Here is a 26,671-nt window from a genome sequence, read left to right on the forward strand (position 1 = left end):
TGTGCTCTGTTGTGTCTGACTCTGCAACCTCGTGGACTGTAGCCCACGAGGCTCCTCTGTCCATGGGATTTCCCAGGCAAGAATACTGGAGGGAGTTGCTGTTTCCTCCTCCAGGGGCTCCTCTCAAGCCAAGGGTTGAGGCTCTGTTCCCTACACTGGCAGGCAGATTCTTTACTGCTGCCCACCTGGGAAACCCGCACTCAGTGTACAGTAAATGAAAATTCTCTGCACACTTCTCTCTGTCCTGGACGCTGGGAACATAGCAGCGACTGAGGCCCAGCCACTGCCTGCACGCAAGCAGTTTCATCCTTCAAGTATTTACAGCATCAACGTTGAGCATCTGACAGCAAATGAGATGTGGACAGTGCCTTTGCAGTTAAGGTGGGGAAAGCTCGAGTCTTTGTTTCAAACGGGATGAGGCCGGTTCACAGGTTTGAGCTGGTTTGCTCTCGTGGCTAACGGAGGGGCCGAGGTCACCGCAGACACCTGGGGTTTTCAGTGCAGGGAAACGGGAAAGGAACTGAAGGAATCCCAGCCCGGAGCTTCCTGCAGCTCCAGCAGAAGTGCCGGTCAAGTGTCTCATTAATTTTTGCTAATTGGCAGTCTCTGAGAGAGGCGACAGTGAGCCGCACCGCCTCCCTCTCCAGAAGGAGCACAGACGCACACAGTGTAACTGGCGGCGGCTGTTCTAGTGGGAGGGCAGCAATTACCCACGGAGCCCTCCTTCTTAGCACTTCCACCAGAGCTGCACATTTAGGAGATGTGCTTGAAAAATAGTATTTTCCAAGCGCTGTGTGAGCTAACTAGCGTTTACGAGGCTAGCAAGTCCCATGAAGGTACAAAAAGAGGCAGGATTTGATACTCCATCATGTACCACTGGCCAAGCACTTTGATCAGTCGAAATACCCTAAAGACAAATAGTCTGCAACCGTGATCCATCTGAAAGGCTTTCAAACCAGAAATGGATTATTATGACTGTGAACCCCAGTTTTCCTGCAGACTTTCTCTGTTACATGGCCTGTGGAGTGATGACTCGAAAAACAACTATTGCCTTCTGCTGCTCAGAAGAAAAGAGGACTATTCTTAGGCCTTCGTCGCATCCTTCATCTACCGTTTAGAACTCAGTACAAACGTCAGTGTCTTAGGCATTTCTTCCATCCTCATCTTTTCCTTGGAGCTTCCCTGGTGGCTCAGTGATAAAGAATCCACCTGCAATGCAGGAGATGCAGGTTTGATCCCTGGGCTGGGAGGATTCCCTAGAGGAGGAAATGGCAACCCACTCCAGTATTCTTGCCTAGAGAATATCCCACGGACAGAGGAGCCTGGCGGGCTACAGTCCATGGGGTCGCACAGGGCTGGAGGTGATGAGCACACTTGCACACACACCTCTTTTCCTGCCTCTGGTCAAGTGTGCTGTATTTCATACATATTTCAATCTTATATTTATATTCTTATATAAATATTTCATTCTTATATTTCATGTTATAAGAGCTACCAGTGATCTGGAAACATTTATTCACAGGGGCATTCATTCAACCAATACTTATCAAATGCCATAGGGAAATCCCAGGTGGGACTAAGGAACCCTGTTAGAGGCTTTCTTGTTCTTCATTTAACCTCAATGAAGGAGAAGGAAAAAGAAGGAGGAAGAAGAAAGTCCCTGTCGTGCAGGGCAGAGGCTCCTCACCTGCACACCTGTTCTCCTCGCCAAGGTCTTACGGGGAGTTTGAAAATCCTGCAGAATAATTGATGTTTCAGACATCTAACGTGTGCTTGTGATTAAAAAATCTGACCATTCCCTAAAGTCATTTTCCAGAAAGTGTTTATAAAGGAAGACAGTCACAAATGGACACAGAGCTTGTTCAATTTGGTATTGAATATAGACTGTGCAGGAAAAAAAAAAAAAGATCATTTTTTTCTAGAAGTACTGCAATATGTGGAGATATTGGACACATATTCCTTTATTTCAGTTACCTTTCTGCTGTCAAGAACTGTAATGAATGATGAATTTTTCATTCCTTTTTGGCTTTCTACATTGTGCTATAGAGATTTGAGGGAAAGAGACTGAAATTTTAGAGTCAGGAAATTTGCATTTAATGTCAGCTTTTCCCTTTACTTCTTGTGGACTTTGGATAAAGCATTTAACCTCCAAAATTGTGAAAAGTGGGAATAATAATAATAATTGTGATACAAGTAGTATCCATTTCTTAGAATTTTTAAGACTTACAATATTATATATATTTTTAAAAACTCTAAAGATTTTTAGTTACTATTTTTTATATAACATATTTATGTCTATAAAATTGCAGTCCTTTTTAATGCTACAATGTTATAATATTACAAGTGCAAAAGTTTAAAAATTAGCTTCCAAGTTGAAGGTCCAAATTCTTCCTATGTAAATCTCATTCTAGTCTAATATAGTAATGATAATCATTGGTTCCAAGCTCTTCAAACAAAACTCTTATAGTTTAAAAAGCTATTCCACTCCCCGAATAACCTGAAGTATATTTTACCTGGTGGTTTCTTCCTTTGAAGACTCATATTTATATCTGTAGATTGAAACAGTAAGAAATACCCTTTATGATTGCTGTTTTAGTTGTTTTAATAAATCAGACTTTAAGTTACAGGGCTTCCCTAATAGCTCAGTTGGTAAAGAATCCGCCTGCAACGCAGGAGACTCCAGTTCGATTCCTGGGTCAGGAAGATCCGCTGGAGAAGGGATAGGCTACCCATTCCAGTGTTCTTTGGCTTCCCTTGTGGCTCAGCTGGTCAAGAATCCGCCTGCAATGTGGGAGACCTGGGTTCGATCCCTGGGTTGAGAAAATCCCCTGGAGAAAGGAAAGGCTACCCACTCCAGCATCCTGGCCTGGAGAATTTCATGGACTGTATAGTCCATGGACTCGCAAAGAGTTGGACATGACTGAGCAACTTTCACTTTCTTTTCAGTTTTCACTTTTTCTATGTTACAGGTGGAAATCTGATTCATACCAAGTATACACTGCATTTCATCACACCAAATATCCCATCGATCATAGGACTAAGAAAAAGTCACAGAGTATGACAAGTTATGGATTTTATTACACAACTAGACTTCAGAAACTTTACAATGCAGTGGATGAAGTTGTCTTAGAGTCAAAGAAATCAGAGACGTATATGCATTTCACCTGTTAGCACACACCGCTCATCATGCTGACTACACAGCGTTCACTCATGCATTCATTAACTGACAGATACTGAGTAATCTTGTAACGTGCACACCTTGATGTCAGGTGAATGAAAACAGACTCAGTCAGTGCTTGTTTGTACGTGGGAGCCTGTGCACTGTTCAGCAGGCAGGCACTAAACCGATACGCCAACAACTACAGGAAAAGCCCGACTCTAAAACCATTTGGAAAGAGTTACCCTCAGCACGGAGCAGAGGAAGCCCTCTCTGAAAGAGTGCCATGGAGTGGAGACCAGGAAGATGACATAATGATGCTCATTGCGAAGGAGATGGAGATTGTGGTTCACAGCTTGAATTACTGATCAGGATGGACTGGGCCCCCGTGGCTAGGAAACAGCCCTGGGACTGGTTTTGCTCACATTCCTTTTCTCCTTGCCTCTTGAAATTCCCTCAGATTTTTCCTCCAAATAGGATCACTCTCCATTTTCCATGTTGATCTGGACCAAAATGCATCTCTGTTTTCCTAGGGCAGTTATTCTAGGCCATTTCCTAAGCTCTGGCTGAAAATTCATTTCCTATATACTTTTTGTTAATGCTTCTGCTTAAAGGGCTTATTTATTTCACATCTGTTTATGAAAGTTGGCTGCCTACCTGACTTGAAATGGTGTAGTTTCTTTCTTTTTCCATTCTTTTTTACTTAACATGGATGTTCTCACTCCTACATTTGAATTGTCTGCTCCACTGTAAACATAGAAGGATATTACAGACTTCCTTGGTTGAAAAGCTACATTCTCGTTGGGGTCCCTGAACGTATCATTTAGGATTCTCTAGAGAAAGAGGGTTTCTCCGGTGACTCACACAGTCAAGAATCTGACTGCAATGTGGGAGACCTGGGTTTGATCCCTAGGTTGGGAAAATCTGGAGGAGGGCATGACAACCCACTCTAGTATTCTTGCCTGGAGAATCCCCATGGACAGAGGAGCCTGGCAGACTACAGTCCATGGGGTCACAGAGAGCCGGACACGACAGAGCAACTAAGCACAGCACAAAGAGATCCATGAGGGGGGTGTGTGTGTGTGAACAGGAGAGAGAGACGTGTTTTAAAGAACTGGCTCACAGTTATGAAGGCTGGCAAGTCCAAAGTCTGCTGCACAGGCTGGCAGGCAGGAGACCAGGGAAGTGTGGATGTTGCAATCTTGAATCCATAGGCAGTCTCCTGGCAGAAATCTCTCTTTTTTGGGAACCTCAGTCTTTTCTCTCTTAAGATCTTCAACTAATTTAATGTGACCCTGCCCCACCCCATGTTATAGAACATCATCTACTTTGCCCAAAGTCTGTGGAGTCAGAAGTTAATGTCATGTAACAAACACCTTCACAGTAACATCTGGACTGTTTGGCCAAATACCTGGACACTGGCAGCTGACCAAGCAGACACGTAAAATTAACCGCCGTGCTGAGATCATCAGGTTCATGCAGAAGGCAGAAATAAGGATAAGGGAGCACTTTCCACGTGGCCTGAGCCCGCAGCCTGTACTTCCACCAGAGCTCATGGTGTTTCTAGGACTTGATCAGGTAGAACCGTGTAAAAACCACACGGTCATGGAACAGAGGACGCCTCTCACACTCCTGGTCCTGCAGGGCCCGCGGCAGGCATCTCCCTTGCCAGGAAGCGTTGCTCCTACCACTCCTTGGACCCGCCCGTTCCTTCCCCTCAGTGCCCAGAGCGCCTCCCACCTTCTTCCCCTCAGGTTTCCACTCTTAACTGCTGTGCAGGAGACGCTTCGACAAGGGCAGCCTGTCGTTTTCATCCTGTATCCTCCACTGACTTTCACCCAAAAGGTGCCTAACAGATCATTTTAATTGGATTACAAAATCCCCTAAAAAGTCGGATTCAGTGTATCTGTTTGTGTTTTGCAGTGAAGTGACATAGCTCGAGGCTGGGTCTGTACGATCGCTTTTGTATGATAATAGCCTATTTTTAATAGAAAAGAAAATGTCACTGGGCTTCCTTTTTTCCTCTAGAGTTTGAAACCACAGCAGAAAAGACATTTAGACTTCTAAATCATTTCAGATAGGTCTTTGTGACAAATGTTTATTTTGAGCAAATAATTTCAAGATAGTATTTCATTTACGACGAATTTGAGGTATTAGCAAGCAATCCAGTTTGTCAGATCAGTTTAATCGTATTTAATAGAAGAGAAGATCTTCATTTTCAAAGAACCAGATGCTACCACAGAACCTCTTTGGGTGGTCAGAAATACTAGGATTCAGATCTTAATCTTTACTAAGGTCAAAGGGTTACTTCAGTATCAAATGATCAAAACCTTTTCCCTCTTGTTTGTTTTTCTTTCAAATATTTTTAAAGAATACAGTAGAGTTAGTAGATATATTAAATCAAAGGATATTAGAATGCCTTCATCAGTATATCTTGTTTAAAATTAGAGTCTTGTTGGCAATCCTATTGTTAGTGAATACGTAGAGCTATAAAGTTTACCGTATCTCATATAAGCTCAGTTCTGTCCTAAAATAATTTATTTTAGTTTCAGTGGTTAAAGAATCTGTCTGCAATGCAGGAGACACAGGAGATGTGGGTTCCATCCCTGGGTCAGGAAGGTCCCCTGGAGGAAGAAATCGCAACCCACTCCAGTGTTCTTGCCTGAAAAATCCCATGGACAGAGGAGCCTGGTGGGCTACAGTCCAAAGTGTCGCAGTGTCGGACATGACTGAGCAACTAAACACACACACACACACACACACAAATGGAGAGTGGTTCCTTCATATGAACAAATGTAGCTGTTCTATGTAGAGACCCCAAAGACTCATGACTTGTAGCAATTTGAAATTTTACTGAAGAACAAATTGAGTCAAAATACTGCAAGGCAGATATGCGAGGATGATTTAGCAAATGAATGACTTAGCAAATGAGTGATTTAGCTAATGAGTGATTTAGCTAATGAGTAAGCTTAACCTCCAGAGAGGCAAGATTAGTGTTGTTATTAAAGAGGGTCTCTGAAGCCAGCAGGGTTGGTTTCAGCCCAGCTCTGCCCCTTGCCAGCCACAGGCCCATGAGCCTGAGCCTCCTCACTCAGCCCCACTGTCCTCCAGGGTAAACCGGGACGATACCAGTGGGAATGCTCCCTGCTGAAAGACGGTAGCTCTCAGGAGCCTGATTGGCTTTGACCTGTTGTCTCCATGTTTTGAAAAGTAATTCCCCTCCACAGATTAGCATGCTTAGTTCTTTATGAAAAGTGACTCTTTTCATATATATATGACTCTTTTCAATAATATATATATATTTCAAATATTGAGTTTGGGCTCAACTCAAATGTATATATATTTTTTCCCTTGCACTACATAAGGCCAGAAATTCTTTTTTTTTTTTCCAAGCCAAACTGTATCCAGCTTTATTAAAGATACTTTTCATAAACAATCATGGTATTTCAGGCAGGACATGGGCAGACAATCGTTAACAGTATACAACTTTCAAACTCCCTTTTTCAGTGGACTACCAAATCAGAAAGCCACTATAAAACCCAAAGAAATCTTCATGTGATGCTCTGAACAGGCAAAGTTTAGAGTGAGGGTTGACATTTCACATTTAGCATGTCGTTTAACAACTTTTCACAAGCCGACCCTGACTTTCAGGAAATGGAAATGAAAATGGCCGAAGTATCACTCTGAGGAGCCACAGTCTAAAGGAAGGAACTGCTGCTCTTTTGAAGGACGCCATCTCAGTGGTGGCACTAGAAAGTCCAGATTGCCTGACATACTGGTCATCAATTTTGGGGGAGCACGGGGTTCAGGTTCCAACAGGTCTCTGGGTTAGGGGAGTCAAGTCTGTGCTGAGGTGGAGAGGGAGAGGAGGACATAAAAACTAAAGTTTAGCTCCCCACACCACAAGGTGTTTGTGCCAAGGTGGCTCATGTGCATCAACACCAAGGAATCCCTCCTTCCTGGGAACCAAGAGGAAGTCTCTCAAAACTAGACGGGGAAGGTATTTTCCCCCCACGTCAATTCAGCTTCGGAGACATTCTGTTAGTGACATGCGCTTCCCCCAAAAACCAACAATGAAGTGTTCTATGTGCTAACAACATAGCTTAAAAAAAAAAAGTAAAACAAAATTCTGCATTTTTATAAAACTTGATAAAAAATAGTATTTCAAACTGTACAGTCACCAGAAGTACACAGTTATCAAAAATGCACACACTTCAGTTGGCATCTCCAGCAGCTTCAGCTTTCTGTGCCTGGTCTGTTTTGGCATCTCCATTTTCTGCAGGGTTATTCCCATCCTTGCCAGTATCAGCCTTCCCCTTTTTCCCTTTGGGTACCTTCTCTGCCTTCTTTGCAGGGGCCTTTTTAGGCTTGGGCTCTGGCTTTGGAGGAGCAGGTTTAGCAGATAACCTTGCAGATCTTCTCTGTGGTTCGTCCTTCACCTTGGCTTTATCTCCTTTAGCGTCCCCGTCAGCCTTTCTCTTGGACATGGTGGCTGCAGCCGCGGGACGTAGGCGCTGGACCCGGGAATGCAGCGGCGTGCGGGCTTTAAGTCGATCCAGGCGTCGCTCTCGCCTCTTCTTCACACTGCTCCCAGAAAGTCTTTAAGTGGCACATCTTCCTGAAGATGTTATACTTCCTTATACATGGTGTTGCAAACACTTTTCATGAAGGTAAAACTTAAAGAAAGAAATGGGAAGAGAGAGAGAAAAATTGAATGGAAATAATTGTGCAGGACTTTCAAAAATGAATCTTTTTTTCCACAATATTAAATTCTTCCTGAGTTCTTAAAAATAATCACTTTGACTTAAAAAAAAAAGGTACTGGCAAGTTTCAAATACATGACTGCCACATTTCACATCTAAAGTATTACTTTGCAATAGGCTTAAAGAGTAGGAATATAGCATAATTATTATATGATATAATATATATAATGACATCCTTCTTGAAGTTCAGGATGTTATTTAGTAATATACATAATTAGAAAAGCATTTGCTTCTCTTCTCTACAAGTTTTTTTTTTCTTTCTGGAAGCAATCTCATTTAAAACCCCATCTAGCACTTTAATTCAGTTTATAAATTAACTATTTAACAATTCTAATCACCAAAGAGCAGAATGTCACAGTTATATCCAGAAAGTGGATATACATGAAATATATGCCAGTGAAAAATCGTTTATAAAGAAGACTAAGGTGGAGGAGAGAATAATTAGATAGAATGGGTCCTCTTTGACAAATATGTTAAGATAACAGAAACATTTCACAATGTAGGAAATGCTTATAATGTTGGTATTTCTTTAATGTGGGCTTAAAGCTAGTACACGACAGAGATGATATGAAGCGAAAGTTCGTAAGAGACTGACTGTTATGGTGCCAGGAATTTTGAAATTCCCAAAAGGCAGCCCGTGATCATACATCAGGTGTCCTGAGGAGTCTGCATTGTCAGTTCACATAACCAGATACCTGAGACACTGGCTAGAGAGCCTTGGCAAGAAGGGAGGACGTGATCTAGGAAGTGGGGTGGCTGGTCCGCTCCTGGCTCCGTGGACCGACTTGAAGGACATCTTCCACAGAAGTCTGGAACTGCCAGCATCAGCGGTTCCTTTGACACTCAGAACTCATTTGAATAAAAAAGTGACTTTGATCCGAAGAACTTTTTATCCTCCTGGTTTGCTCCATACGATGAAACTCTAGAGAAACTTTGGAACTGTAACTTTCGTGAGAAGTCAGAAATTATTTTATTTTGAAATCTGAAATGAGTATATTTGCTTCTAAAAATCTTATATGTTTCTCAAATATGTATTTTTAATACTTAATGCAGCTGTAAAACCTATGTAACAGTATTTCATGATGAACTTATCCAAATCTAAGGTTTTAATGAAAACTAAAAAAAAAAAAAAGGCTGAGTTTCTTTAGTTTCTCCAAAGCAAAAATAAAGTAATAAAAAAAGTAAAAATAAATGTAAATGTTTAACCATAAGGAAGAGATTAAGTATAGCATAGTGGTTTAAACACAGATTTAAAATCCAGACTTTCTTTGTTTGACTTTTCTCTGTTGCTTGGACAAGTTCCATAACCATTCTGTTCTCTGTCTCTTTTCTTTAATCTGTGTTATAGAAATAATAATTTAAATAATTTCATAATGTTTTATGAATTTTAAGTAAATTAACACAAAGAACAATGCCTGCTGTTAATTATGTAATATTTAGTACCTAACGGAAAATATGATTATCTGTAGTTTCACAGGTCTCTTTCACCTTACTTGATATATTATATTGCATTTGTAAATAATCTGAAGCATTTGTGTTTTGAGTCTTTCCAAATACTCATTAATTAGAATGAGTAATCAATTAGATATTGTTGAATTCTCTGAGGAAATAAAAATAAAGTCCAAATAGAAATGAAAATCTCATTTAGTAACCTTAACATTCATTTCAACAAAGAATGAATTATGCATTAAAAAACGTACATTTCTTATGTAAGAAAATGAATACTGAACATCAATTACCTGAAAGACCTTGCCAAATCAAAAGTGTCATCATAATGTTAAACAAGCCAGGGTGACTCTATTCAAGACTGAGGACTCTTGAGAGTCCCTTGGACAACAATGAGATCAAACCAGTCAATCCTAACGGAAATCAACCCTGAATATTCTTTGGAAAGACTGATGCTGAAACTCCAATACTTTGACCACCTGATGTGAAGAGCCAACTCATTTGAAAAGACCCTGATGCTGGGAAAGATTGAAGGTGGGAGGAGAAGGGAACAAGGATGAGATGGTTGGATGGCATCACCTACTCCATGGACATGAGTTTGAGCAAGCTCCCGGAGATAGGGAAGGGCAGGGAAACCTGCGGCTCTGCAGTTCATGGTTTACAAAGACTTGGACACGATTTAACAACTGAACAATCGGACCCAGAAAGGTCAGTGTTTTAAAACCAGCATTTATGAATAAACAGTTGTTTCTTCAGAGACAGGGGCTGTCTGAGCAGTCTGTTGCTTTGGGGAAACTTCCTGAAGCAAACAGTGAAGTTATTTACCGGTTTACAGCCTTATCTTCTTTGAGCAAGAATTTGCTGGAACAAATGATAAAGTCATGGTGATACAGAAGGTCTAAACTTTGGTCCTGCTAATTAAACTGTAGAATGCCATGTGGTCTCAGCTCTCAGTAGTTATTTGGACATTCAACTGTACAGTTCTTTCTTTCTTTCTTTTTTTCTAGAAATTGAAATAGGAAGCAAAGATGATTTTCATTTATTTCACTGGATTTGTTTCTCAACTTAGTTTCCCTGACCACAAATGCAATTCGTAAGAGCTTCAAATGTCACATGAAGATGCTTTTTAAGGTTACAGTAATATAACTTACTTTTTTAAAGGACTAACTGTCCCTTCACACGCTCCAGCTACTTTCTTAAATTGTTGCTTGGCTTACAAATTAATTGATCCCGAGGTCCTAAATGCCTCTTAGCTTATTATGGAAACATTTGTGTTAATTTACCCAACCAAGGGTCTCTGTGATTGTCTCTGGTGCCAGAGAACTTCCACCAAATAAGTTTATGTAGGGATTCCAACATAAATCTATGGTCATAACCCAGTGAGATTGAATGCAAAAAATCTCAACTCTTGAGTGCTTAAATTGAGGTGTACTTATAAACAAAATTAATAAAATGACCAAAGGTTATCTATACTTCATCCACTGCTTATATGAAAGATTAAATGTTTTGGATGATTTGATACTATCCAAATATGAAAGAAATGTTTTAGAGGTCTTGCTCTTAGAATGATCAATTTGCTTATAACATATTCAAAATAAATTGACTAATTTAATATTATCACTCAATGGACACAAGTTTGAGCAAACTCCAGGAGGTAGTGAAGTACAGGGAAGCCTGGCGTGCTCCAGTTCATGGAGTCACAGAGAGTCTGACATGACTTAGCGACTGAACAACAACAATATTTTTATCCCTGTCTTTTTCAAAGCAGGATTATATACTTTTGTAGCCAAATTTTAATTTAATCTAGCTCATTTTTCTCTTTTCTTTCATGTATGAGAAAAAATACACTCGAATACACTCAAATACACTCAAATGGTTAAGGATATGATCAGATAGTTAACGGGGGAAATTAAAGATTCTAAACTGTAGATTGTTGCTCTTCATACCACATTGCCTGCCAGTTCAGAATACTGTATTTTGCAAACACTTTCTTTGGTGAGTGATTCATGGTTCAAAATTCAGAGCTCACGACAAGTCTTCTGTGTCCATACAATGTCAGATCCACCGTGAGAGTGCCTGCTGCCTACGAGGACAGAGCTTTCTTTGTAACTTGAGGGTGCACTCCCAAACATAATTGTATTAATCTTTTATTTTTGAAATATTTGTTTTTTTCATAAAGTTAGTACAATAATTGATCTCCCCAAAGAGTATGGTTCTACAGACCTGAAATCTTCTCTATCGCAAGAGGCATCGTGTGCCAGAGATTTATAGAGTATTGTACTGATTTCCTTTTCATTTCTCCTAGCATTTCTGCTCCTTTATTAAAAAGAAATCCAGAGAGACATGTATGTTTGCACAGGGTGAAGGCTTTGGGTTTGTGTTGCTCCATCTATGAGTTCCTACATAGTGTTGATTGAACAGCTCTAAATAAAGAGCCTCTGTGAGGCCATAATTTCTCCCTCAAGCTCTCTTACTTTCTGATTTAATTGTGTCCATTTCATTGAGCTGAGACAATAGCTTCTCTGATAATTTCTCTAGCAGTTTCTAAAATAAAATTGTTATAATTGTACTTATTTTCATAAGTTTTTTACTTGGCTCCTCAAGGGCACCTTTAAAATGCTGATTTGAGAAGCAAGTGTTTGTGAAGTCACAGTTGCTCAGTCGTGTCGGACTCTTTGCGACCCCATGGACCCCCATAGCCCGCCAGGCTCCTCTGATTCTCCAGGCAGGAATACTAGAGTGGGTTGTCATTCCCTTCTCCAGGGGATCTTCCCAATCCAGGGATCTAACCCGGGCCTCCTGTGTTTCAGGCAGATTCTTTATCATCGAGCCACCACGTACCCCTACAAATCTACAATAAACTCTCTGTCAAGAACACCAGGCATCTGATCCCCTTTGGTAATTAGCGTCTTACGTTTGCAAACAGAAGGCTGTGTAAGGAACCAAAGCACAGTGCTTTCCGCATGTATCAGTGAACACGAGCGGGATTTGAGTGGAATCTTCAGGGATTTGCAGCCCATCCTTCTGTATGCCTCTCATGCGTCAGCTCTTTTGGTCTCCTCTCTCGGAATCGAGTGCCCCTCCTGGTTCTCTTGTAAGAACATTTTGTTTCATTTTTCTGGATGGTAACAACTTCAAATACTAGGTCTAGTGAACCATGGGTTTATCTCTCAGCATCTCCAAGTAGGGTGGATAGCTTTATCAGTAGGGTTCAGATAAAGAGTGGCTTAATGTCAAAACGCCATTATCCACCTTTCATTATATAGTTTCTGAAGAACAGTTTTCCAGCTCTGTGACCTAGTTTTCCTTCTTGGTCGTATATTGTGAAAGCACTATATACTCTGTAATACTTTGATTGATGCAAAATGGGAAAAAAATATAAAGTGAAAGTTGCCCCTCAAATTATCCTGGATAACTATTATTAATAATTTGATATTACCCTTTTGTGTGGGTAAATATGGCTATGTTTATATAAGCTTTATAATCATATTAAATTTTTCCATCGAAGATATTTCTTTGGCACCCTTCTGTGATCCCTATAGGATCATCTTACTAGTGCTTGTGTCTGTATCAGATTCCACTGTGTGTGTATAAAATAATCCATTTAGCCATTGACCATTAAGGCGCATTTAGGTTTTTCCACCTTCGTCTGTTTTGTAATTAATGCTGCAAGAGACACATTTGCGCACTCGGGCTGCTATAACAAAATACCATGGACTGGGCATCTTAACCAACAGATATTTATTTCTCCAGGTCCAGAGGCTAGGAGATCAAGGTGCCAGCAACCAGCAGATACAGTTCCTGGTGAGGGCCCTCTTCCTTGCTTGCAGACAGCCGTCTTCTTGCTCTGTCTTTTCATGGAGTGTGTGTGTGAATGGAGAGGGGGCGGGGGTGGAAAGAGAGAGAAAGAAAACAGAAAGAAGGAAAGAGAAAAAGGGAAGATGAGCACACTCCACTTCTTCTTGTAAAATACTGATCTCACTTGAGGCCCCACCATTAGGACCTCATCCAAACCGAGTTACCACCCAAGGTTCCATGGCCGGATTCCACCAGATCAGAGGTAGGGCCTCAACACATGGATTGCGTGAGGGGCACAATAGCAGACGTATATCCATGTATATGAATACTTCTGAAGGATCAGATCAGATCAGATCCGTCGCTCAGTCATGTCCGACTCTTTGGGACCCCATGAATCGCAGCACGCCAGGCCTCCCTGTCCATCACCAACTCCCGGAGTTCACTCAGACTCACGTCCATCGAGTCAGTGATGCCATCCAGCCATCTCATCCTCTGTCGTCCCCTTCTCCTCCTGCCCCCAATCCCTCCCAGCATCAGAGTCTTTTCCAATGAGTCAACTCTTCGCATGAGGTGGCCAAAGCACTGGAGTTTCAGCTTCAGCATCATTCCTTCCAAAGAAATCCCAGGGCTGATCTCCTTCAGAATGGACTGGTTGGATCTCCTTGCAGTCCAAGGGACTCTCAAGAGTCTTCTCCAACACCACAGTTCAAAAGCATCAATTCTTCGGTGCTCAGCCTTCTTCCCAGTCCAAATCTCACATCCATACATGACCACAGGAAAAACCATAGCCTTGACTAGATGAACCTTGGTTGGCAAAATAATGTCTCTGCTTTTGAATATGCTATCTAGCTTTCTAGAAATGAAATGTTTAGTCAGATCAAGCTCTGTTTTTATTGGGAAGGGATCATAGCTGAGCAATGAAGGAAAATACCCTGACATCCCTAAGGTTTGCAGCACATGACCATTACCAGATGTTTATGACCAGCTCCAGCCAGAATAGCCTTTTACTCTGCTGTCTGCAATGCACAACGTGAGGCTTACTGTCTGCCTAAGAGAGGAGACAGAGCTTCATTTTCCTTTCGTACTTGAATCAGTGAAAATAGTTGATTTTTAAAGCATTGAAAACTTTAACTTTTAAACATTTTCACATTTTAAACTTTTCTATGCTATCTGTCAAATCAAGAGAGAAATAACTTAAGAAGTCAATAGCTTGGGAATAACTACATATATCTTAGCAATGCCATGGACTGCAGCCCACTGGGCTCCTCTGTCCACAGGATTCTCCAGGCAAGCACACTGGAGTGCGTTGCCGTTTCCTCCTCCAGGGGATCTTCCCAGTTCCCAGGGATCAAGCAAATGTCTCTTATGTCTCCTGCCTTGACAGGCAGGTTTTTTTAGTCACTGGTGCCACCTGGGAAGCCCAAAATAACTTGAGTTAGGGACTATTAGATTCTTCCAGCTAAGACTCAGTGATTCTAGCTTGTTTTAGAATAATTGTTTACTTTTTAATAATTCCTCTGAGAATCAAAACAGCCTGTTGTCCATTTCATTGGCATGTAATTGTTTATAGTCATCTCTTGTGATCCTTTGTTAAAAGGTCTTTTTAATATGTTTATTTTATCTAAAAGTACTAAGTGTTCTGTATCTGGAATTATAAAAATATATCTGATCAGCTTATGCTGCTGAAAAGAAACATCTGTCCACACGTTATTTTGTTTTATTCTCATATTTTTCCTAACAGTAGCCAGTGTTAAAGTGCAGAAACTCAGGCCCAGAACTCAAGTGGGTTAGCCACTCTGCCCAGCGTGGCAGCGGCAGGTCATGGTCCCAGATGCTTACAGCATCACACCTCTGCCCTTCCTTCGCTCTGCCGTGTTCTGGACTTAAGTGTTGCTCTTTCTCCTCCGGATGTTAAGGTTTACCATGGCAGTTCTTCTTCTTGGAACCAGTAAATATTTGTTGAATGGAATCAGACTTTTTGGCATAATGGCCTCCCCTCAGGTAATTGCAAGTAAATTTTAATAAGTTAGAGTTGGGTTAAATTGAAACAAGAATCGCTGCAGCTCACCACAGTGTTCAGCGCTTTTCTTCTCTGAGTTGTAAAGCATCAGCAATTTGTTTCTTGATTGCATTCATCAAGAGCATTTACTTAGTACAAGACAGAGGTGAGGGACAGTCACATGACTTTTCTTAGCCTGACAGTTACTGAGGTTAGTAGTTCCAGAATATTGATCGCTGAATCGTATACAAATTTTACTGATGGTTTAAAGTATTTGACTTTTCAATGACCTTATTTGCTTCCCATATAGCTGTTTCTCTTGCTAAATGCAGTATTGATAATGTAAGCTTCCTAATTGGTACTTTATTTTCATTAATCATAAAAAATTATGCCATAAATGAGAAGAAGATAATTTAATTTTTATTGTGAATTTCAGTATCTTGATTTTCCAAGAACATAAAGAATGAAATAGGACTGAGTGTGCTGCTGTTCCTTTATAGGTGGCTTGTGAAAATTTTTATGAAATCTTACTACACAGAAGTGAGAGGACATGAAACAGTGAGAGCGCTTTGAAAGAACTGGAGGCATAGTTCAAACCCTAGTCTTTCAGAAGTGAAAGTGTACATCTGTGTCACATGCCTCTTCACTGAGTGCAACTGAGAATTTCACTGGATCTTAAAATCAAGTTTCAAAGAACGTGGTTTGAAAACTTGTAGGCCATACTTAGTGACATAGGCACTGCTATGGGTAAATTAAAAGAAAAAAATGCAGACACAACTTCGTAAAACTGTCTCTGACCTAGTTGGAGACAAAATACACATGCAAGAAAAGGATACATTTCTTATTCTTCCTGCTTCATAAAGGAGGTTGTTAGAATGATTTTACGTAGAATACAGGGTTTTGGAAGTTCAATACAGAATTAAATGTTTCTTAAAGCATTTTAGAAATAAATGTTTCTAAAATCTCATTTTCTTCAACTTGGCAGTAAGTCTAATATTGTCTTCAGCAATTTAGTTCATAAGTGACATGACATCAAATGTTTATGCAAATTATAGCATGATTTCACCCAATTTTATTTACTTCATGCTCATGATAGTTTTAATAAAAGGGCATTTAAATTTTATCTTTAATTTTTTCTATCCAATAGGAAGAATACAATTTTCTCAAAAATAATTTGATCTATTTTTTTAAGGAACATAAATTATTTCTACTTTTAAGATTGTCAGTGCGGACTTCCCCGGTGGTCCAGTGGTTAGGACTCCATGCTTCCCACGCAAGTGGCGAGGGTTCAGTCTCTGGTGGGAGAACTACCATCCCAGAGGCTGAGTGGTGCAAGCAAAACAGAAAAAATGTTAATGATAAATTGGAGAGCTTGGGGCCTGCTCCATAGGTTTGGTCAAGGTTCTGTGTTATGGTCCCTTTTAACAAAACAATTCTCTGAAGTTTGGTCTTTTAGTCGGTCAGTTACAAGCAAAGCAGTATATTCAGACTTTGTAACATGTTGACTTTTAAGTCCCACAGTCAATATTCAAAGATGTGTCCTCACGTGCCAACTGATTCTTTTTAAAAATATAATAAGTAATATTAAAGACAAAGTCAATATCATTTATTTCCTTCTAATACCCATGACCAGACCACCTGACCTGCCTCTTGAGAAACCTGTATACAGGTCAGGAAGCAACACTTAGAACTGGACATGGAACAACAGACTGGTTGTAAATAGGAAAAGGAGTACATCAAGGCTGTATATTGTCACCCTGCTTATTTAACTTATATGCAGAATACATCATGAGAAACGCTGGGCTGGAAGAAGCACAAGCTGGAATCAAGATTGCCGGGAGAAAGATCAATAACCTCAGATACGCAGATGACACCACCCCTATGGCAGAAAGTGAGAAGAACTAAAGAGCTTCTTGATGAAAGTGAAAGAGGAGAGTGAAAAAGTTGGCTTAAAGCTCGACATTCAAAAAACTAAGATCATGGCATCTGGTCCCATCACTTCATGGCAAATAGATGGGGAAACAGTGGAAACAGTGGCTGACTTTATTTTTTCTGGGCTCCAAAATCACTGTGGATGGTGATTGCAGCCATGAAATTAAAAGATGCTTACTCATTGGAAGGAAAGTTATGAGCAACCTAGACAGTGTATTAAAAAGCAGAGACATTACTTTGCCGACAAAGATGTGTCTATTCAAGGCTATGGTTTTTCCAGAAGTCATGTATGGATGTGAGAGTTGGACTATAAAGAAAGCTGAGTGCCGAAGAATTGATGCTTTTGAACTGTGGTGTTGGAGAAGACTCTTGAGAGTCCCTTGGACTGCAAGGAGATCCAACCAGTCCATCCTAAAGGAAATCAGTTCTGAATGTTCATTGGAAGGACTGATGCTGAAGCTGAAACTCCAATACTTTGGCCACCTGATGCGAAGTACTGACTCATTTGAAAAAACCCTGATGCTGGGAAAGATTGAGGGCAGGAGGAAAAGGGGACAACAGAGGATGAGATGGTTGGATGGCATCACTGACTCAATGCACATGAATTTGGGTAAGCTCTGGGAGTTGGTGATGGACAGGGAGGCCTGGCATGCTGTGGTTCATGGGGTTGCAAAGAATCGGACACAACTGAGCAACTGAACTGAACTGAACTGAATACCCATGATTATATTATGCCGCCATTAGTCAAAGAGTTCTTACATTTAAGGCTAAATTTGATAGTCTGTAAAGCACCTTTAGAAGAAAATGAATTCTTAGAATGATTTAACCTTGAGAAATATGAGTTGAGAGAAAAGCAAAATCTAATTTAAAAACCATGATAACTTTTCATTATCCATATACATAGTTTCATGTATATAATACTGGATACCACTGTAAAATGTGTAAAATTTCCCACCTACGATATGCACCCCCTGGCAACAGACAGCAGCACATGAAGATCTCCAGTGAGATTTGCTTGATGCGGAACGGATCAGTGCTTTGCTTAACCACAGAATTCTGTGCAGGCTTTGCAGACATTGACTCTGGTGCCCAGGAACATCTTTTATGGAACAGAAGGCCTAGGAAAAAAGGAAGCGTATTAGGGCAGAGCACATCTCCTCCTAGCAATGGAGTAATACCCTGACAATGAGTGTCAGTTGTTAGTTCTTAATGTTAGAGGCAGGTGCCAAGTCTCAGAATCTTTGAGATGTGTGTTAAATGAGGAAAATAACTGGCTGTTATATAAAGAGTCAATCGCCCTGCCTGCTGAAGCCCCATCTCCAGCCCCTCTGGGACACGGGCTCACGGGTGGGATAGCCAGCAGTGCCGCCTGGGGGTAAATGTGGAGGTTGTGACTCCCTGGAGATGGCCAGGCTTCTGGCTTTCTAATTTATCATCTTGTCACCTCCCACTCTCGCCTCTTTGGGGCTGAGATGAAAGAAGTGAGATATAAAGGAATATTCATTTCACTTTTTAATTAAACATTTGGTTTGGTTCCAACATACAAGATTTCAGTTCACATGCACAGAAAAGATGTCAGAAAAATGGTAAAAAAAAAAAAAGCTTAGAAATTATATTCTTACATACAAAAGACTTATTTTGTCTTCAGCAGAAAAAAACAAAAAATTCCTCTTGGAGGGTCCAGACAGGGTTCATAGAGTGTCGTCGTGGAATGTGGATATTTCTTGACTTCTGTCAGTGAAATTAGCGCAATGGACCATAGAAATATACATTATTGTGCTTTCTGATTTTTTTAAATGTTTCTATTTTTACACATATGCAAAAACGTTTAAGCAAAACTGGCTAACTATAGCCATAGAAGCGTGCTCGGAAAGTGTTTATTTGTCGGGCTTTCTTAACCCAAACAAATGCTAGCGCACTTGTTTGAAAGACTGTCTTCTCTCAGGTTCCTGTTGGCGTCTGTTCTCACCCTCCTCCGCCGGCCATTTAGTGTCAAGCTATAAATCGACTGTAGATGCTCAGAAACATATACATGTTTGTATTTGATCTTAGCCTATAAAGATGCAGTTACCAGTTCGGCAGGTGAAATATTAAGCATCCTCTAAGAGTCTGAATGATAAGGTTTTGTTCCAAGGAAGAGAGTCCTTCCTGTTTCGTACCTGCCACAGATTCTTGGGTCTCAGCATACTGTTTACAGATGCAAATTCAAAAAAACGGGATTTAAAAAGTATCTCGAGTTAGGTCAGTGCCAGTATGAGTTCTGAGGGTCTTGAGAGTCTCAGGGTTCTTTCCTAGTCTCCTGGTCTCATAAGCAGGCTTCTCAAGGCCCAGTGGGCCTTCACGGGTTAGTAAGGTGACTGTTGGCAGGTTTTAACTTCCTCCTTAGTAAAACAAGGGATTTAAATCAAATTTCTTAAATGTCCCTCCCAATACTAATCTTCCAGGGATCTCTTTAATGTGTCAGTGCCTCGTGGAGGGGTTTTACTCTAGGACAAGATCAGAAACTGTTGGGATGTAAACTTCTTTAGCATTAAAGCAGGACCTAGACAATTTTAATGGAAAAATCAAGCCAGGAAATACTCTTTCCATTGACTTGATCATTGAGTTTTTCTATGTACCACCTTCTTTCTGATAGTGGCCTTCTGCTCTCACATCCACAAATACCATGTGAATGCTGTCATTTGAAACCTGTGAACTAAATACAGGTGGCAATTTACACAGCTGTCGGTCTGGGCAGGCAGCGAATCTAAACCCCGCTCATGGCGTCCGTGGGGAAGGTTCTCATCTGTCACACCTCATGCCTTTACTGAGACGATATCCTGTTCTGAAGCTCCGTGTGATTTTAAAGATTGTTTTCCGAACGCATAGACAGTAGAGTAGACTTCTTACATGCCGTCCATATAGACTTTTCCCAGAATTGAATGAGTTCTGAGCAAGGACAAGCTGTGCCTCATCTTTCTGAAATAAAACCAGTATGAAATCTGAGCCTGCAGAAGGAGATCAAAGCTTACAAGACGTTGTATATCATCACTGAAGATGAAACTCCTGCTGTGAAATCTGCGAGCGGTGTAAGAGTTTCCCCATGTACATGCTAGGTGGTGAAACTTTGCTGCCGAGCCAGAAGCTGTTGTTCAGAGTTCCTGCATATTTTATTAAACATGACGGGCCAGGTAGACAGTATGGTTTATTCAGGTGATTCCTACTGGTCCCAAGGAAGTATTCCTTGACTCTTCAGACAGGAGATCATTCCAGTAAGAAAAGAATTCTGAAAACTTAATGATAAATGTCATGGGGAGCATAAACCTGGGTGACAAGATGTTCTGAATGTTCGTCATTTCTTCCTCTTCTGTTTTTGCACTTTACTGGAAAAATACCTTGTGTCCCAGTTCTGAATTAAATAGGGACTGAGTATCAGGGGAGAGAGCTTCTGACAAGCCTTTTTTTCTTTTTATGGTTTGTGTCGATGAAGAAGGTCCCCCTGGCTTCCCAACTGTGTTGCCCCTGACATTCCTGCAGTCAACAAGAGCACTGAAATAATAATAATAAGGTGAAGCAATCTACACTTGTGCACCTGGGTATTTATCCAAAGGAGCTGATAACTTACTTCTGCACAAAAACCTGCACACGGATATTTATAGAAACTTCATTCTTAAGTGTCAACACTTGGAAGCAACCAAGGTGTCCTTCAGGGTGCGAGTGGATAAATAAACATCAAAACAATGGAGTATTATTCAATGTTAAAAAGAAATGGTCTGTTAAGTCACACAGTGGAGGGATCTTAAATGCGTCTTGCTGGATGAAAGAAGTCAACCTGCAAAGGCTCCATTCTGTCTGATTCCAGCCTTCTGGAAAAGGCGAAACTGTGCAGACCATAAAAGGATCGGAGCTTGCCAAAGGTTAAGGAGGAGGAAGGCATGGAGAGGCGGACCACAGGAGATTTTAGGGTAGGGAGGCACTTTTGTATGAGACTGTGAGGGTGAACGCATGCCATGAAACACTTAGCTAAACCCAGCAGAACGTGCAACATCACGAGCGGATCCCGCCAGGAGCACAGGCTTCGGGTGACGAGGACATGTCAGTGTCGCACTGGGGTTGCAGCTCCTGCCGCACTTTGGTGGGGGCTGGGGTATCACAGCGGAGGGGGCGGCTTTGCATGTGTGTGAGCGTGGAATCTTTGTTCTTCCCGCTCGGTTTTGTTACGACCCTAAAGTTCCTCTATACATAAGTCTCTTTTTACAAAATAAGACAATAGTTCTCTTCAATTATAGAATTTTGAGGAGCCTCGTGTTACTTACTGGAATAGGAAATGGCAAGCCACTCCAGCGTTCTCGCCTGGAGAATCCCATGGACAGAGGAGCCTGGTGGGTTACAGCCCGTAAAGTTGCACAGAGTTGGACATGACTGGAGAGACTTAGCAGCCGTAGCACTATGTCACTTATACTACTTAATACACATTAACATTAACTAGGATGCAGTATGTTCTATTGCTGGGTAAAAAAAAAAAAAAAAAGTGGGTCATTGAAAGCACCCTCATTTCACTTTAATGATAAATTTCACTAGCCAGACCTAATATGTTACTAGTAATACATCAGTCTCTTTCATCAGGCTAACAGCAAAAACGATTGCTCTCCTAGCAAACAACAGTAGTAGTCCTGGGAAAGGCTCTGTGGGGCCCCGGAGGATGGTCTGAATGGTGGGAAATCTCCAAGAGGAACCTCTGAGCTCAGCTGCAGACTGTGCTCCGTGCAGAAGGATGGTTGTCAGGGAGAAACATTTCCAGATTTTCAGGTTTTCAGTAGAAGCCAGAGCACTAAGACCTCCCGTTTTAAAAATCTTGACCCAGTGTTAAGTAAAACATGGCAGATCCAGCACATGTGTCAGACCACTTGACCTCTGGATCAGCAGTGTTTTACCTTCTAGAGCAAGACGTGAGCTTGAGAAAGACACAGGGCTGGGAGCAAAGAATTGACCTAGGAGGAGCAGGAGGTCAGTGAAGAAAACACATCCATGTGTGACAGACGGAAAGATGGACAGGGACAGACAGGAGAGAGAGGAGGGAAGGACATGCGAAGTCAGGGAAGCTAATAAAGCGGAAGACGAGGAAGCAAGCAGGGTGGATGGAGTCTGTACAGTGTCTCTGGGATTCACGTCCCCACACGTGAGGCTGAGGACGGTCCACTGGGCTTAGCCGCTGAGGTCGCCTCTGGCCTTTGACACTGTGACATCTCTGAGCATCAGGACCACAGATGTCCTCCAAGGAAGGAGGAGACAAACCGGGTGGAAAATTGGAAGGAGTTGTGCACAGTTTATTTATTTAACAAGTCTGATAGTCAGAGGAAAGAAATTGGTCAGAAACCAGGGAGACAGGGAAGGCAAGAGAGAACTAATCTTTCTGGGTAAAGGAGATCTGTTCAAGTGTAAAGCAGAAGTGAGAAGGGCAGCGTGGCGAAGGAAAAATAAAAATGCCGGAGGGCAAGAGAAAAGGGGTTGAGAAACCTCAAGGGTTTATTCACAGACGCTCCTTGTGGCTCCTGTTTCCAGAATGACACTGTGCCCTGTCATTTCGTGAGCTCTTGTGACTTCACACACTCGTGGCTCAGTGGGCACTGTTTGTTCAAGGACTGTCACCCCTAGGTGGTCAGGACACAATAGATTGTTACAAAGCTTTAATAGTCATCCAATGTAGCATGTGTGCTTTGAAGGCTGTTCTCTATAGACAGCCACGATGTAATAGAAAGGAGGGGGTATGGGCAGGTAATGGACCCAGCCACGCCAGCTCCGCTCCCCAGCCCGTCTGTGGTTGTGTGAGTCCCTCGGAGGGGTCTTGGGATCTGCCAGCTGCTTCTGCCTTGAGAGGATCCGGCGTGTCCACTGGCCCCTGGTGTCCTGCCCGGAGCTCTGAGCCAGCCTGATCCTCCCGGTCTGCTCGATGGAGCACAGCCGTCCTAATTGCCTCCCTTTGGGTTTTCGTTTCGTCTACAGGGCAGCCAGGCTCAGAAGGTCCACATCCTCTGTGGAAGCAATGTAATATGAAATCCAGTGTTATTTCCTGTGCTGTGACTCACACCCCATCTGGCAGAGCCAGGGACTGAAACAGCATCTCCAGGGCACCAAGGATTGAAAATGTAGCTCATCGTTGGAGATTTCCACAGCCAACTCAAAGCCTATATTTTCCATCAGTTAAATATTTAGCATTGGCAGCATGAATTTGGATTCGTTCCTCTTCCTGCAAATTAGCTGTTTATAACTATTAGTGATGCCTCGTGAGGCTGGCGATAAAGAGGGCTCCTTCCTCTCCCCAGCTCCAGTCTCTCTTCTCGGGTGTAAGCCGGTTAAGGACACAGAGCCTGGGGAAGGGAATTCAAACACCACGGCCCCAGACATCTTGGGCCTGGCAGGCTTTCAGCCTTCTGTTCTCCTTTCTCTGCATTAAAAATGCTTCCTTCACCTAAACATCCCCACACCCCAAACTACTCAGCGCAGCAGTCTAAACTTAATGCTTCCATTTTCTCATCTTACTCCTGCGTTCTAGCCCCTTGCAGCGGGGTTTCCTGATTCACTGCAGAAAAACGGCTCTATTTTGACCTCCGTTTTCGAGCTCAAGGGCTCTCTCAGGTGCACGTGTTCAGTTCTCCCCGTGGTGCTCCCCAGCCCTCTCCCCTCTCTCTCCGGCTCTGGCCAGAGGCTGCCTCCCCTGCTGGGTCCTGTCTGTCTCCAGGCTCCGTGGCAACTCCTGCTTCCCCACATCCTTTCCAGTGATCCCTCACCTGCCCCGTTTGTTTCCCCCAGCCCCTCAACTGCAGGACTTCTTTGGGGTTTATCTTTTTTGGCTCCTCTCCAGCTGCTGTTAGCTGCACTGACTAGAATGAAGTTGGGCTTGGGTTCCAGGGTCTGGGCCTGGTGCGGGGAGGCAGGAATGGTAGAAGGCAGGTCGCTATGTCTGTCATCTTGTAAGCTTGTTATGCCTTATTTATGCCAACCCTTCCATCATTGCCTGTCAACCTCCTCCTCCTCCTGGACAAACACTTTGGAGAAAACTGTGGCTGCAAACACTGGCCACCGCACCTTTGTGAGCGAGAAGGTGAAACAGCCTGCCCTGCTCACTCTCCTAGCTGCCTAAGAATTCTAGGCAAGGTGTCCAACTTCTTTAAGTTTCTTTCTTTCTCTCTAAATTTGGGCTATTAATGGGACCCCTAAGTTGTTGTGATGCTAAAATTAGTTACGGTATTTAAAGCACTGAAAATAGCATCAAAGAGCCCCGGTGGCCGTCGGCTATTATTATGACGCACAGCTTCGTTCCTTAGCCTACATTTCTAGCACCCAGCTCTCTTCTAAGCCGCGGGACTGACGCCTTGACCTCCATGTCCCCCACGCTCCTGACAATAGGAGAAAATCAGGTATCTCTTCACCTACTTCTTCTGCAAACCTGCTTGATGTTATCTTCCCGGACTTAAAAATATCATCGTTGTGTTTTACCACTGTCCTTGCTTGCAAGTCCTCAGTCGCTTTAATTCCTTTGTCTCTTTTGTCCTGCTATTCACCCTCGGCAAGGTGCTTCTTCCGTTTTCATCCATTCTTTCTTTATGTTCCACTGTCAGTAATTGAGGTCAGGCTTTCTTCCCTGGTTGGCACAGAGAGGAGGTTCTTGACAGGTTTACACCCCCCAGCCCATCCTGTGACCCCCCACCAGGCCGGCTCGGGGTGTGCTGACCCCAGCTCTGCTCTGCAGGGCAGAGTTCAGAGGACACCCAGGAAGAGCCCAGGGCTCCTATCCCGGCCGCTGCAGGGAGGCAGTGCCCAGCATGAACTGTCGTTAGGGAAGGGTAATATCATTCCTGGGGCTGCCCTAGTGCCTCAGACAGTAAAGAATCTGCCTGTGGGGTGGGAGAGCTGGGAAGATCACCTGGAGGAGGGCATGGTAACCCACTCCAATATTCTCGCCTGGAGAATTCTACAGTCCACGGGGTCACAAAGAGTCAGACACGACTGAGCGACTGACACTTTTTCACCAAAAAAGTGCATTAGGGCATGTGAGTGCATTAGAGCAAAAAAGAGCATTAGAGAATATATGTTTTCTTTTATTCCAAATGCAGATTTTAAAGTTTTTTTTTAATATTCCTCTGAATTTATTTAGTCCCTAAGTAGTGGAATACACAACTGCATAGAATCATTTCTCAAGTCTTTTTCACTAGCATTTGAAGTACTGAGGGAAAGCTGAAAAATCATCTCAACGTCGCTACATCCTTTTATAATAATGCTTTTCCATAATTAGACATTATCTTACCTGTGTTTATTCAGCCCTGAAAGTACCAAAATGAGTAATAAGCAGTGATGATGAGAGCTAAACAAAAGTTATAAAGAGGTAAAGAAAACATTTAAAGGCTGTCAGTTCAACTCATGGCACAAATTAAGATTGTTTAAGCTTGTTACTGGTTAGGAATAGCACTTTTAAAATTTTAAAGATCTCAGAAAAGAAAAATGTATGCAGTATCTTTCCAGCTGAAAGAAATACAAGCTTAAGAATGCTGCTGATTTGTATATAAGATCTTTCAGAAAACTAATTTTATCAGTTCTGTCTTTGTGCATACATAAAAGAACACAACCAAATAAAAATGATAGATGCTCCAATTCAGGATTATTGTCTTGACTTATATTCTTTCCCAAGTGAAAGCAGTTTGGATTGGTTTTGGGCTCGTGGCCCATCCTCTTTGCCTCTGTATTTACACTGGAGACCAAGAGCTTTAACAACCATAAATTGCTCTGTGAGTTGAACTGACAGTTAGGTGGTTGTTAGGTGGTGTTCTTGGTGTTGCGTGTAATCCCCAGTCAGAATGACAGAATATGAGTTTACTTTTTTTCTTCTATAAAACAATCTCAAAAAAATAAATAAATAAAATAAAACAATCTCTCGTCTGACAATCATTAAAAAAGTTCACATGGGCTCAGTCACGTGCTCAGTTGGTCACTTGTGTCCGACTCTTTGTGACCCCGTGGGCTGTAGCCCACCAAGCTCCTCTGTCCATGGAATTTTCCAGGCAAAAATACTAGAGTGGGTTGCCCTTTCCTTCTCCAGGGGATCTTCCTGACCCAGGGATCCAACCCGCATCCCCCGTTTGCCAGGTGGATTCCTTACCACTGAGCCGCCTGGGAAGCCCCATGTGTATGGGAGACACATACGTTGTATCATCTCTTTGGTCATCGTATTATATCATTTGGCCTTCATGACACCTGAGCACTCATGTGATCCGTCACTTACCCGTGAGGAAATAGAGTTTTAGGATGTCAGAGAGCTAGTGAACTGTGCTGATACAGATCCAAACCTGAAGGGGCCAAGATGATTCCACATTGCCCCACTGCGGAACGTCTGTGAGCTAAGGTGGGTTTGGGAGAGGTTGTTACTTAGACTAGCACATCTTGATGCCTTAGTTTCAAAATGCAGCACTGAGGGAAACTTACTAGGATAAGGCTCTCTTGGTGAAGAGACCGTCGGGGTCAGTAAGGAGTGGCCGGGGCCGCAGGAGGAAGAGGGCAGAGGCGAGGTGGTGGGGAGGTTTCCCCGGAGGCGGTAGCGACGGG

General features: G+C 42.3%; 2 protein-coding genes across 3 annotated transcripts in view; one reads left to right on the plus strand and one right to left on the minus strand.

Annotated features, from left to right (window-relative positions):
- The window catches only part of NALF1 (NALCN channel auxiliary factor 1), a 605,043-nt gene that overhangs the window by 352,605 nt on the left and 225,767 nt on the right, over positions 1–26,671 (plus strand). The window lies entirely within an intron of this gene.
- LOC102264978 (non-histone chromosomal protein HMG-17) lies at positions 6,556–7,678 on the minus strand. Its single transcript, XM_070380865.1, has one exon. It carries the CDS (start codon positions 7,642–7,644, stop codon positions 7,372–7,374), a length of 273 nt encoding a protein of 90 aa, XP_070236966.1. The 5' UTR covers positions 7,645–7,678; the 3' UTR covers positions 6,556–7,371.

Source organism: Bos mutus, chromosome 12 (genome assembly GCF_027580195.1).
Source record: "Bos mutus isolate GX-2022 chromosome 12, NWIPB_WYAK_1.1, whole genome shotgun sequence".
In the NCBI taxonomy this organism is placed as follows: Eukaryota; Metazoa; Chordata; class Mammalia; order Artiodactyla; family Bovidae; genus Bos; species Bos mutus.